The sequence below is a fragment of the Anticarsia gemmatalis genome, chromosome 8 (genome assembly GCF_050436995.1).
Source record: "Anticarsia gemmatalis isolate Benzon Research Colony breed Stoneville strain chromosome 8, ilAntGemm2 primary, whole genome shotgun sequence".
Classification (NCBI taxonomy): domain Eukaryota; kingdom Metazoa; phylum Arthropoda; class Insecta; order Lepidoptera; family Erebidae; genus Anticarsia; species Anticarsia gemmatalis.
Window position 1 is genome coordinate 1,324,991 of NC_134752.1, and position 13,275 is coordinate 1,338,265.

Below are 13,275 nucleotides of genomic sequence, written 5' to 3' on the forward strand. Positions count from 1 at the left end.
CATCTAACTAATAACCGTAATTGTTTAACAGCCTTGGAGAAAGCAAAGCAAGCTTTGGAAGCGGAGAATGCGGACCTCGCGACCGAGTTGAAGAGCGCCAGTGCGGCGCGGGCCGAGGGCGAGCGCCGCCGCAAGCAGGCCGAGGCGCAGCTCGCCGACCTCGCCGCCAAGCTGCAGGATGTGGAACGTGCACGGTACAATAACAAGCATTTTATAACGTTGTTGTTGTAACATTATTTATGGTTGTATAGTCACATCGCTGTTATATGATTATAATTGTTTCGTATGGGAATCGAACCCACGACCTCCCGACGCAGTTGTATCGGCATGACGACACGACCTAAACCACTGCGCCACGGAGGCAGTCAAACATACTAGCCAAATATAATAAATTTAAATCACCACTAGCTTTTTTATAACTACTGTAAAGTTCAAACGTCCTTTACGAATACAAAAATCTCATTTTCCACGTAACCGTGACATTTGCACAGGTATCAAAGAAGAATGAAATATCAATATAGCATTCATCATTTCCATACATAAGTTTACTCATGATACGTTGTGTGGCAGGTCGGAGGTGCAGGAGAAGTGCGTGCGGCTGCAGAGCGAGGCGGAGGCGGCGGCGGGGCAGCTGGAGCAGGCCGAGCTCAAGGCGTCGGCCGCCGCCAAGCACGCCGCCACCGTGGGCGCGCAGCTCGCTGAGGCACAGGTCACTACTGCCACTACTTATCCTATAGCCCCTCAGTATACAATGCACATTTTAATTACCACTGTATCACTTATTAGCCGCCTTCACACACACTGTATCGCACGTTCTTAGGAGCGTACAGGATTACGCACGGAAAAGCAGCGGAAAAGCGCTCTGAGAGAGCGATTTTCTTCGCGGGCTTGACAGATGAGCGCGGCACGTGGTCCTACACGGACGCTATTTCACGCGCGTTTGTTGTTTCATGCGCGATAGAGTGTGTGTGTAAGCCCCCTTTACACACACACTCTTTGAATGAATTGAATGAATTCGAATCCCGGGCCGACCTCGGCTTAGTAATTTAGAGAGTACCTACTGCACAGTTGACTTGCTTCAATAAAACGAATATCCGCTATCGATAAAAAATACAACAGAAATGTGTTATTTCCCACAAAAGTTAAGTGACGAATTAATTTATGCATATGGCCGGCATTTGCATAATCTCTGAAAGATAAGATATTTGGATCAAACAATAAAATAAACTTGCTTATTATCGAAATAGTGATTCACTCAATATGGCCGAATCTAGAACTGTAGAAAGAATTTATCATGTTAGTTTATTTAAATAATTTAACAACAGATTTTTCACTCTTATTCACTAATATACGTTATATATTCTGCAGACCACTTAACCTATCAATTTGATTTTGAGTCCAAAATTATCGTCTATTAACTTCATTTGAACACTCATTAGGCAATTTAATTTATCAGTAGTTTAATTTCTCCGTCATACTGTAATGTAAATACATTGAACACAAAAAAATCTGGACTGGTCCGTCACAACATTTATAGATGTTTAATATTTTTTTATTCTTAATAATATTTTTATAACCCGTAAAATTCTCTCAGCAGAATAAAGACCCTATTATATCTTAACCATATAAAACTTGTTATATTTTGTTCCATTTTCTCCCAGGCTCTACTTGAAGAAGAGACGAAACAGAAGCTGTCCTTGCAGACGAAGCTGCGCAACATTGAACAGCAGCTGGAACAGGCACGCGACCAGCTCGAAGAAGAGGAGGAAGCTAAGAAGAACCTCGAGAAACAGGTATTGTACCTAACTTGAAATTGATCTACAGATATTTTAGTATCAGAAATTAGACAATTCGTATTTTCTACGAAAGTAATGAGTTTGTTAGTTGGATAGTTAACTTGTCGTAATTTTAAAAAAGCTTAACGCCGCCTTTAGTACCTCTTTATTTCTCGACGTTTCGGCCAATCTATATTCATTGAACTGAATGAAAAAGTTACATATATAAAAAAGTGTAAAATAAGGGTAAAATACATTTACATCACATTATTTATCAATCGTATGTGTGCCTTAAGTCGGAATATACATAACCAAAGAATTGTACAGGTAACACACTTTGCTTTCTCTCCTGATGAAGGCAGACTTGTAGATACAACAAAGACTTTTATACGAACGTTTTTCATACAGGTGGCAGCACTGACTCTTCAAGTTGCGGACGCCAAGAAGAAGGCAGAAGAAGAGGCGGAGAATGCGGCCGCGCTGGAAGAACAGCGCAAGAAGCTCAGCAAGGATGTGGAGGCGCTGCACCGGCAGATACACGAGCTGCAACAAGCCAATGACAAGCTTGACAAGAGTAAGTACTCTTCTTCTTATGCCACTTTGAGTAGGATAGGAAAGACATGTTTTCGTTCACAAAAAAAAAATCTGTATAGAGATTTATCTTATGTTTTTACTACCGGTCACGTGCTTGTCGTAAACCCTTTTTGGGAGGACACACCATGGTGTTATGTGAGATTCTTAGTGCTTGTACTATGGATGCATTTTAAATCAACCAATCGTATCGCATAGCGTAACACTGGCGAACTCTTTGACTTCACAATAGAAGGAGGTTCTTCATTAGTCTGTTTTATTTATGTCTTTGTTACCTCATTTATTTTGTGGGGACCGATTCTCTAAGATTTTTTGAACGTATGTGGTTTCCTTTATTATATTTAATTCGAACTGCATTTGAAGAGTGGTTTTTAAATTGTGCTGTCTATTCTAGGTAAAAAGAAGATACAGGCCGAATTGGAAGACACGAACATCGAGCTGGAGGCTCAACGCGCCAAGGTTATGGAGCTCGAGAAGAAACAGAAGAGCTTCGACAAGGTATGATATTCTTACTATAACTACTTGGTGATTTCTGATACCGGTTTGTTTTGGGCTGGTGTGTTCATCATACGTCCCAACATAATGTTATCAGAAGATTCCACGATGAGAGCAATGCTGTGTATAAGTGAAATATTAAGTCGGGGAAAAAGTCTTTTCGCATCATAGTATTAGTACAAATTGTACAATCATTTTAGAAGAATGTGAGAAGAAATGTTTGAATTCCAACTAATTCCACTTGATTTTGTTAAGGTTATGTAATTAAGAGGTTATAACAATATGAAGAGTTTTAGCGACTTTTGTAGTTTAATATACTTATACGTTATACATTAGTTTTATTCATCTGTGTTTTGTTGTGTCAGGTGGTGGCTGAAGAGCGCGCGGTGGCGGAGCGCTACGCGGCGGAGCGCGACGCGGCCGAGCGCGACGCGCGCGACAAGGAGACGCGCGTGCTGTCGCTCACTCGCGACCTGGACGACGCCGCCGAGAAGGTAATCTTACAATACATACATCTATTTTCACCAATAAATACAAAACCAGAATGGTTACCGTGGCGTAGTGGTTTAGGTCGCCTCGTCGTTACCATTGCCTCAGGAGGCATTGTCCTTTTTAAATACTATCTGTTTTAATACATTACTTTGGATCTATTGCGAATAAAGTAAGAGCCAGTGCGAATTGTGACTTTTGCCACCGTCACTGTTCCGTCATTCTTATCAAATTCATGGTGATATATGAAGATGTTCGCACTTTACTATGAGGCGGTTGGGTAACACTGGCTATAAGACTTTATTTTAATTTAATGAATGGTTTAACTGTATTAATAGTAGGTTCAAAGTTTAAAAGCAAAAAACTATAGTAAAGTAAAATTATTGTATTAAGTCTGTCATTTGCAATATGAGATCGACATTGCAGTTAGATTCTGTTGTTAAACAATTTATTTTTATTACAACACAATACCAGCAACGACAAATATAGCTGAGGATAATAAAACTAGACGCTAAATCTTAGTTTTTTTTTTTTCTTTAAACAAATCGTTACTATTATATTTGCAGATCGAAGAACTAGAGCGCACAAAACGCATGCTACAGTCGGAACTAGACGAGCTGGCGAACACGCAGGGCACGGCCGACAAGAACGTGCACGAGCTCGAGAAGGCCAAGCGAGCGCTCGAGTCCCAGCTCGCCGAGCTGAAGGCACAGAACGAGGAGATCGAAGACGACCTGCAGTTGACCGAAGACGCTAAGCTACGACTCGAAGTCAATATGCAGGCTATGAGAGCGCAGTTTGAGAGAGATTTACAGGTATGTTTTGTTTAGTTGTACTTTTTAGGTTGTGTAGAGATAGATATAATGATTATTTCTTTAAAACGGTAGAGTGAACCTAGGTAACTTTGAATCATTTGGGGAACATTGACAGTGGGAATTTGAACTAGTTTCGATTATTTTTTCATATGAAACCAACACAATTGATTGATTTTAGTTTTGCAAACTTTTATCAATTGAGATGGTTTCATATGAAAAATAATCGAAACTATACTCTTTAAAATATAGCTTGATTAGAATGACAGATGTCAAACTGTTTTGACTAGGGTTGTAGAAGTATTGATCAAAATCGATAGCGAAAAAATCGAATCTAAAATAATTATATTCGATTAAATTATTTTTGAATTTGCTTTTTACGAATTGTTGTTGTGAATCTTATTGTTTAAGAAAATTCGTATAGGACGATCAGCCCTACTTTTAACACCGCATGGAGACCTCTCCTAGTTTAGTATTAATTAGGATCAACTAAATAAAACAATGAAAACGGTTAAATAAAATTAAATTATTCAGTTAATGGTGCAATTCTGATGATAGGGATGAGGATGATAGTAATATAAGATGCGCAGTTAATGGTGCGCATCCTAAATCAGTATAATCCTCATCGCTATCATCAGAATCGCTGGAACAATCTTGGAGATTCATTATTAATTCTTGGTCACAAATAGTATCAAAGTGTGCTTCGCGATTAACGATTAATCAATCGATTTACTCTTATCAATTGTGTCTCCTCACTAAAATTTTTGCAACATGACGTAGCCTTGTAGAGAGGTTGAAAATTATTAGGTTTATTTTTAAGACTTAAGAAAATAGTACTGATTTTTAGTTTAAAGGCTGATTGTATTGAATTATTCTGATTTCTTATTGAGGATCTGTATTTAAAAAATAGTTATAATGCAAGACAAGACAGATTTTTCGTGTTTCAATTTGTAATACTCGTTAGACGTCGCTACAAAGTTGTGTCATCTGTTTTGCTTAGAACTGTCATTTTAATCAAGCTATATTTTAAAGAGTATAGTTCAAATTCCCACTGTCAATGTTACCCAAATGATTCAAAGTTACCTAGGTTGACTGTAGTTTTGTTGAGTTTTACTTTTTAGGTTGTGTAGAGACATAATGATTATTTATTTTAAGTTTTATTCGTACAGTTTTTGTATGGAGGCATGTTATTGTCAAAAGTAAAAGAAACTTATTGTATTGGCAAAGTTTATATAACGTACGTTTATTTGCATATGTATTTACATTGCGTTTACGTTGTACGTGTACTAACATTGTTTTATGTACACGCAGGGCAATATATAGGTTTTTATTTAATTGCAAATTAAATGCACATTAAAGTTAAACAACTACAGCAACGATCATAAATTCGTCGTATAGTGTTGAATACTTCATCAAATTATTTACGTTTCTCAGGCTAAAGAGGAGCAAGGCGAGGAGAAACGGCGCGGCATCGTGAAGCAGCTGCGGGACCTGGAGGCCGAGCTGGAGGAGGAGCGCAAGCAGCGCGCCGCCGCACTCGCCGTCAGGAAGAAGCTCGAGTCCGACCTCAAGGACGCCGAGCAGGGCCTGCACCTCGCCAACAAGGTTTGTACTTATTACTGTTTTGATTTTGTTTTTAAACAATTGGTTTAAATCAATGGTTTCCAACCAGTGGTCCGCGAATGATTTTAAAATTTAAAATTTTCAGGATTATTATTATATTTTATTTTTAATATACATACTTACTTACATAAAGGTCCCTGACAAGAATAATATAAAAGTGGTCCCGGACTAAGAAAAGGTTGGGAACCCCTGATTTAAATGAAGTGAAGTCGATTTTATCATATGTCGTCTAAGATATCCAAGCTTTATTCCAGTTCAACGTCTAGTGAATCCGTACAAACACATACAATATTACACATTACAACACCACACACAACATCAGTGAGTCCTCACAACTCACGCGATACGCGGCCGCAGGCTCGTCGTCGACATTTCCAGTGTCGTTAATAATATTGTGTCTCCAGGTGAAGGAGGACGCGGCGAAGCAGGTGAAGAAGCTGCAGCAGCAGCTGAAGGAGGCGGCGCGCGAGGCCGAGGAGGCGCGCGCCGGCCGCGAGGAGGCGGCGGCGGGCGCGCGCGACGCCGAGCGCCGCGTCAAGGCGCTGGAGGCCGAGGCGCTGCAGCACGCCGAGGAGCTGGCCGCCGCCGACCGCGCGCGCCGCCAGGCCGAGGCCGAGCGCGACGACCTGCTCGACGAGCTCAACAACACCTCCGCCAAGGTACCGCACTATACACACTTGTATTTGGAACCAAAAAAAGTTTTATTACTTTATTTAGCTTTACTTGTCGTAACAGCACAGGCAACGCTGATCGTGTTAACTTAAATAGTAAAAAAACAGTTGTTGCAAATTGAATATTATTTTATGTATCGTGTTTCCAATAAAAAAAAAACTAATTATTCTGTTTGTAACTATTCTGTTTGTTACCGGTTTGTATCCATCGCCCTTGCATATAATGATAACGAACTAACGTTTATTGCGTCATTTCAGAGTACACTACTAGTGGATGAGAAGAAACGCCTGGAAGCGAGAATAGCGGCGCTCGAAGAAGACCTCGATGAGGAACAGTCCAACAACGAGATCCTTAACGACAGGCTGCGAAAGGCACAGGTAAAAATAATATTATACGTCTTAGAATATTATTCAAATATGTACGAAAATGTACTTTTTAACTGAGATAATACCTAATTACCATTAGTAAGAAGTTATAATAATATAACGTTGATGGACTTCTAATTTATCCACTAAATTGCTACCATGGATTTTCATAGCTGGCAAAAATTTACAAAGAAAGAAAAAACATTAATATAGCAAACCAGTTAACAGTTTTTATACTAAATAAAACAATGATTCAAAGTTTCGATTATCTAATATATTGTATGTTTGTTACAGAACCAAATCGACCAGCTCACGATGGAGCTCGGCACAGAGAAGTCGGCGACACAGAAGCTGGAGAGCGGCAAGCTGGTGCTGGAGCGACAGAACAAGGAGCTCAAGGCCAAGCTCGCCGAGCTCGAGACCTCCGCGCGCACTAAGACCAAGGTAAATACCACTAGAACAACTATTATATTGTTCTATATAGTTACACGTTATTTCCACATTTTGTTTAGCCGTTTCACACTCCTGCTTGGGATCTTTCTATTTTTTCAGAAATACGCAGTCCTGGAATACCTTTTATGATAAATTTCATTAAATTTGATGACTGTAACCAAAGGCCACCAGATGATTTAGGCTGGAGTCCAGCCCTGCTCCAATCACACAACATGAAAGCCAAATTATTTATTTATTTTTGATATCGAATGACGCATCGGCGAAGCGTGATTGACTGAGTCCTACTTGTCGAAAAATTTGTCTTTAATTTCACGTAATAATCATGTTATTTGTTTATAGGGCGTAATAACGTCTCTGGAGCTGAAGGTAGCGAACTTAGAAGAACAGCTGGAAGCGGAGTCTCGCGAGCGGTTGGCGCAGCAGAAGGCCTCGCGCAAGCTCGACAAGAAGATGAAGGAGTTAGCGCTGCAGCTCGACGAGGAGCGCCGACACGCCGACCAGTACAAGGAACAGATCGAAAAGGTACACATCTATACTAATATTATAAAGCTGAAGAGTTGCTTTGTTTGTTTGAACGCGCTAATCTTAGGAACTACTGGTCCGATTAGAAAAATTATTTCAGTGTTAGACAGCCCATTTATCGAGGAAGGCTATAGGCTATATCATATATCATCACGCTACGACCAATAGGAGCAGAGTACCAGTAAAAAATGTTACAACAACGGGAAAAATTTTGCCCCATTCTCTCTTATGTTACGCAAACGAAGTTGCGCGAGTCAGCTGGTATCTAATATAACAAAGTTACGTTTTAATGGAGGCCCTACATCTAAGCCGAATGAGTCGTCAACTTTTTATCAACGACTCTAAATTTCGTTCAAGTAGAAAAATATTGACGACGACAAAAAAACAATCATAGGTCTGGAGGAAACTGGTTTGTGTGCACGAATAAATTGACATGTTGCTATTAGTCGTCTAATGACATTCACAGGTATAAATCTTTGTTTATGATTATTTGACAATAAAGCTAAAGTTTAGTAGTAATCTGTTGGCTAAATACGCTGGCTAATAAGCTGACTCGACTATATTATGTGTCTTTGCTTTAGAAATAGTCATTAATATTGTATTGTATTTACAGATGAACGTCCGCGTGAAGGCCCTGAAGCGGCAACTGGACGAGATGGAGGAGGAGGTGCAGCGCGAGAAGGTCGGCAAGCGCAAGGCGCAGCGCGACCTCGAGGACCTGCTGGAGACGCACGAGACCGTCACGCGCGAGTGCAACAACCTGCGGAACAAGCTCAGGTAACACATACACCCTTATTCTAAACTTACCCTTAGCGCGCGTTCTCACTATGTCGTGACGACAGATAATCGTGTAGTTTTAAGTGTCGTGGCTTATATGTTTAAATGGAGGTGTTCCCATATAGAACGACACGACTTACTGTCGTCTAAGACATTTTTTGCAGTGACGACAGATTATCGTGACAGTGGGGACGGCTAGATACGACACTACGATAAATTTTTTTGGCGACAAACAATCGTTATAATGGGAACAGCTAGAGACGACAGTCGTCTATCGATAAATTAATCGTTACGACATAGTGGGAACGCGCCCTTATTCTACAAGCCAACTACCGATATGATGTTAACATAATCTTATATTTTTAGCATAGTTACAGATTACCGTTCCTCAGCTAAAGTAATACGTTTAAGGGAGCTTCACTGCACTGACAGGCTGCTTGCTTAGTGCCGAGCGATAAGCTGTCACTATGCTCGGTCCATTACAAACGTGCGAACTATGTCATAGTCAAACTGACATGACGTAGTTCGCACGTTTGTGATGGCCCGAGTATAGGCTTTAGGCACCAAGTAAGCCTTCTGTTAGTACTTACGTAGCCCTTATATTACGTGCACAAGAAAAACATTGTCTTGGTGTTTAAAATTGATATTTTTGGTCAAAAGCAACAATTGGGGTTTACATCCAAAATTCGACAGTTCCAAAACAGTCTGTGGTTTTTATTTTTAGCCACAAACTGCAAAGCGAACTATCGGTGGTCGGTAGATCTTCGTATACAGACGAAACTGATAGTGAATGAGGCGCTGGGAGTATCGAGGTATTGGACTATTGAGCGATAACACTTGATAGTTTGGAATGCGACTATTTCTGTGGACTGGGATTGGCGTTCACGCTTCATTTCTTAAAGCTGGTGATATGATCATAGGTCTTTGAGGATAAACCACTTACTTGGCAATTCAAAATTTACATAGGCATGTTCCAGGGTACTTTTGTAAATTCAAAAGCAAACCATAATACTAATGTATCTAATGCTAGCAAATTCAGTGTATTAGGAATACCATCTTCCTCTATAATAATGTTCTTATAAAAATTAAATGCACATTTAAAATTGTAGATAGAAATAGGTGCGCTATAGGAAGGGAGGCCTTTCGGCCGCATTGAGACAGCTAGGGCAAATGATAATAACGATATTCATGGGCTCCATAGAACCATCCATCCAATCAATCATCGTAAGGGATTATTTTAGTTTCCAAGTGGTTTACCTTCTCAGACTTGAACAAAGCAGTCACCAGCACTTCCTAAGTGATCGAATGTGTGCTTGCTTCACTCATCGAATGACCGAATGGGTTTGATATCATTCATGGATCATTCATTCATCACTGTGGTGTTTCACAATAACAGTAGCGTTGTGTTAATCGACCGGCGGTTGGACGTCTATGAGCTACTGTCTACCGTTGGGCTGCAGACGCTTTATACAAATAACTTGTTTTAATGTGACGTCCTTTCAAATGCCGAGAGAAGTATATTGATGATGCATTCAGCTTCTAAGAAATGTCTGGTGTAGACAATGATGAAAGTAATTATTTTATTTACTAGTACATAATAAAATTTGTTCGTGAAATTAACTATAGATTAGGCAATGGTTCGGTCAATCGGTATGGTCATCAATATACTCCGGTCTCGCATACAAACTTTACTGTATCTTTATTCATTGTACTAACAATATGCTTAAACCTTTGTAGACGGCAGGGCGGCGGTATCGGACTGTCGGGCGCGTCATCATCGTCCCGCATGAAACGCACGTCGCTGGCGCCGGGCGCAGGCTCGGGCGACGAGTCCTTCGACGACGTCAACGACACCACCAACAGCGTCGAGTAGCCGCCTCCACTCGCGAACCGCCGCTGATAACTATATCGTCGCGACAGGTTTATGCCGTCGCGTCCAGTTATCATCGGCCGTTCCGACGTCGTAACGTCGACAGTCCACCACTCTCTGCGTGACAGCAACGCGAAGCGTATTCTCTGTTATCTCCGAATGCATGCGTCTCTTACTGTTATCCCGATAAGTTTTAATTTTAGTGACTTTATGACTTAGGATGTAAGATTTGAAAAATTTATTGTTATCGCCTTTCGCTTTTTCTATTGAAGTACTTAATTAATGAATTGTTATTCGTATTGCTGTTACGCGAGCGTGAGTACGATCGTTGTTTTTGTACGAGACAAAATTCTGAGCGAACCACTACAATAAATTCGTGGGAATTTATTCGCGTGGCGTTATAACTTCACAAAATCATGATTGTATTATAATAAGTGGACTATTATGTAAATCGAGTTAATGTATGGGAATAGAGAAACATCTGAAAAATAAACGCATAGGCTTTTTGTATCTAATAATATACATTTTCTTTCATTGTATAATATTATATATGTACGTGAAACAAATTATTGTCATTATGAAATATTTTGAGTACATTTTATTTAGTTCGAGATGTATGAATATGTACACTTGGTATTATATGGTTTTATTATTATTTAACTTGATAATGTTATAAATTTGTTGGTACAAGTGGTCTAGCCACAGTATACGGTTTAAAAGACTACCCCCGGATTGGTAAACACCTTTACTGTATCTATTTAACGTTAACTTGTTGAATGTTGAAGGGTATGAACGTTAATGAAGGTGATGCTCCCGGGTGTACGTGTACGCCTTCATACGTCTAGAACAATAACAAAGCGGGTGCTCAATTTACACTAAAATAAATTGCATTTAAACAGTCGAATCTCTGAAAATTCAATAGCAATTGGTGATAAAACCCCTCCCAGTATTAAACTATACATTCCTAACAATCGAGATTTTCACTTTGCCCAGACAAAGTCGGACGGGTAGATTGTTAAATTACTCATTGGGTGATATTGTAATGAAATTTTTTTTAAAGTATTATAAAAATGTGGCAAAATGTAACTTTACTGTTTGAATATTGCATTTAGAACGCGACTGAGTAAAGAAGACTGTTGTTGCGATTATTGAACCCCCAAAACTCCTCACATTATACGATTTTACCGCTTATAATTTCTATCAAAGTTTTCGCGAATCGAACGCGCTCAATACCGCTCAGATAACTAATCCATCTTTATGAAATTATTTTTACAATTCTTCGCTGAGCGGTTGAGCGCGGTCGTTTCTTCACTTTCATCTATACATGTAAATATAATCAGTGGGAGACACTGAGCGCTTAGTTGCCATACAAATTTTAATGATAGTTGATAAGTGAGAACATGTGAGCTTTCGATGTGATGACATGTGGCGGCGCACGCTTCCAGTACTCTAACTCATATTTTTCGAGCACAAAATGTGACTCTGCAAGTGAAGTTTTCTAACAGTCAACAATTTTACACGAAGCGATGCGCCGAAGCGTGTCAGTGTAACAATATATCCCGACATCTCCGTAAACTGAACATCTCATGTAAATACACCTCGCACAGGTGGTTATGTAAATTGTTTACAAACGAGCGGTATTATGTCTCCGCGAGGCGACACTTCGCCCCAAAACGGCTTGCTTTTATAAACATAGGTAAGACTCGTAGTAATAAATTGTGGCCTTAAGTTTTCTTTATCGACTTATACGTAAACGGAGCGGAATTCGTCTCTTGTAACAGAGGCAATAACTTGTATCTTGCGAGCATTTTTTTATCATTATTTACCAGTCTTCATGACCACTTTTTTATTCATTATTATAGTTTTTTTTTCTCCGAATAATAATATAAAATTTAAATGTAAGTAAACATTGAAGCATAAACTTATTTTACATAAATATTATATTTAATTATTAACAATATTGATAATTGTAAAATTGGCCATAGGTTGTAACAAGTTATCAGTTGGTATGCCAATTAAACAATTTTTCATGATTTTTACATAATTTGTTTTATTTTTGAAACCCATCTTAATTCAGACACTACAGAAAAACGGCAGATTTTTTATCACTGTCCAAAATCTCGTCATATTCCGGACTTCGGTATCGTCCGGGTATAGTACAATTTTAATTTTATTCTATTGATTCAATTCCTGTGGGAATACTGATCCAATACAAACCTTGTCCCGACTGTCACAAACAAAACGGCAACTTTTTTTGCTTATAACTTCTTTAATTGTTAATTTAGGGCAAAAAGTTATTAAACATATTTGTTGGCAAAATAATTTACTACGAATTATGCTTTTACAATTTTATTGTAAGACGCATAGTTTCCGAGATATAGCGAAAAAAGTGTTTCCACCCCCTTTTCCAAGATGGCGGCCGGGGGACAAGAGTGGCGTCCTCTAAGAAATGCAATATCCGGCCCTCAAATTGTAACATTTCAATGGACTAGTTATATTTATTAAAAATTGATTTGGATTTCAATGGTTTCATTTAATTAAACAAAGTACTGTAACTCTTTGGGACATTTTGTTCCCGATATTACGTACTTATAGGTTGCAGTGTAAATTGATGGGAAAAAATCGTGGCATTGAGTCACAGTGTTACTAATCGGTACTTTTCTTCCCAATGGGTAACAGTGTAACACAAATTGGTGTGACTCAACGGGAACAAACGATTTAAAATAATGAATTTAGTTTAGTTGTTTATGAGTTATCCGCGTACATACATTTCGATGTTTTTTTCTACCTATGATATCGCGTTCTTCAGAAATCTTATTTACTTAAATATA

At 39.2% G+C, this 13,275-nt stretch overlaps 1 protein-coding gene across 2 annotated transcripts in view; it reads left to right on the forward strand.

The window, feature by feature from the left end:
- zip (myosin heavy chain 10) overlaps positions 1-12,488 on the forward strand; it is a 92,533-nt gene extending 80,045 nt beyond the window's left edge. The window contains exons 15-29 of one of the 2 annotated variants that reach the window (XM_076117025.1): positions 32-194; positions 571-709; positions 1,662-1,793; positions 2,184-2,349; positions 2,761-2,864; positions 3,227-3,355; positions 3,917-4,165; positions 5,597-5,767; positions 6,190-6,444; positions 6,715-6,834; positions 7,117-7,266; positions 7,615-7,797; positions 8,411-8,574; positions 9,299-9,386; positions 10,312-10,450. In XM_076117025.1, coding sequence (XP_075973140.1) covers positions 32-194; positions 571-709; positions 1,662-1,793; positions 2,184-2,349; positions 2,761-2,864; positions 3,227-3,355; positions 3,917-4,165; positions 5,597-5,767; positions 6,190-6,444; positions 6,715-6,834; positions 7,117-7,266; positions 7,615-7,797; positions 8,411-8,574; positions 9,299-9,368 — 2,195 coding nt within the window. In that variant the 3' untranslated portion in view covers positions 9,369-9,386; positions 10,312-10,450. Of the gene's footprint in view, positions 1-31; positions 195-570; positions 710-1,661; positions 1,794-2,183; positions 2,350-2,760; positions 2,865-3,226; positions 3,356-3,916; positions 4,166-5,596; positions 5,768-6,189; positions 6,445-6,714; positions 6,835-7,116; positions 7,267-7,614; positions 7,798-8,410; positions 8,575-9,298; positions 9,387-10,311 lie in introns of both variants that reach the window. The other variant, XM_076117024.1, reaches the window with a different exon arrangement.
- The last annotated feature ends 787 nt before the right edge of the window (positions 12,489-13,275 follow it).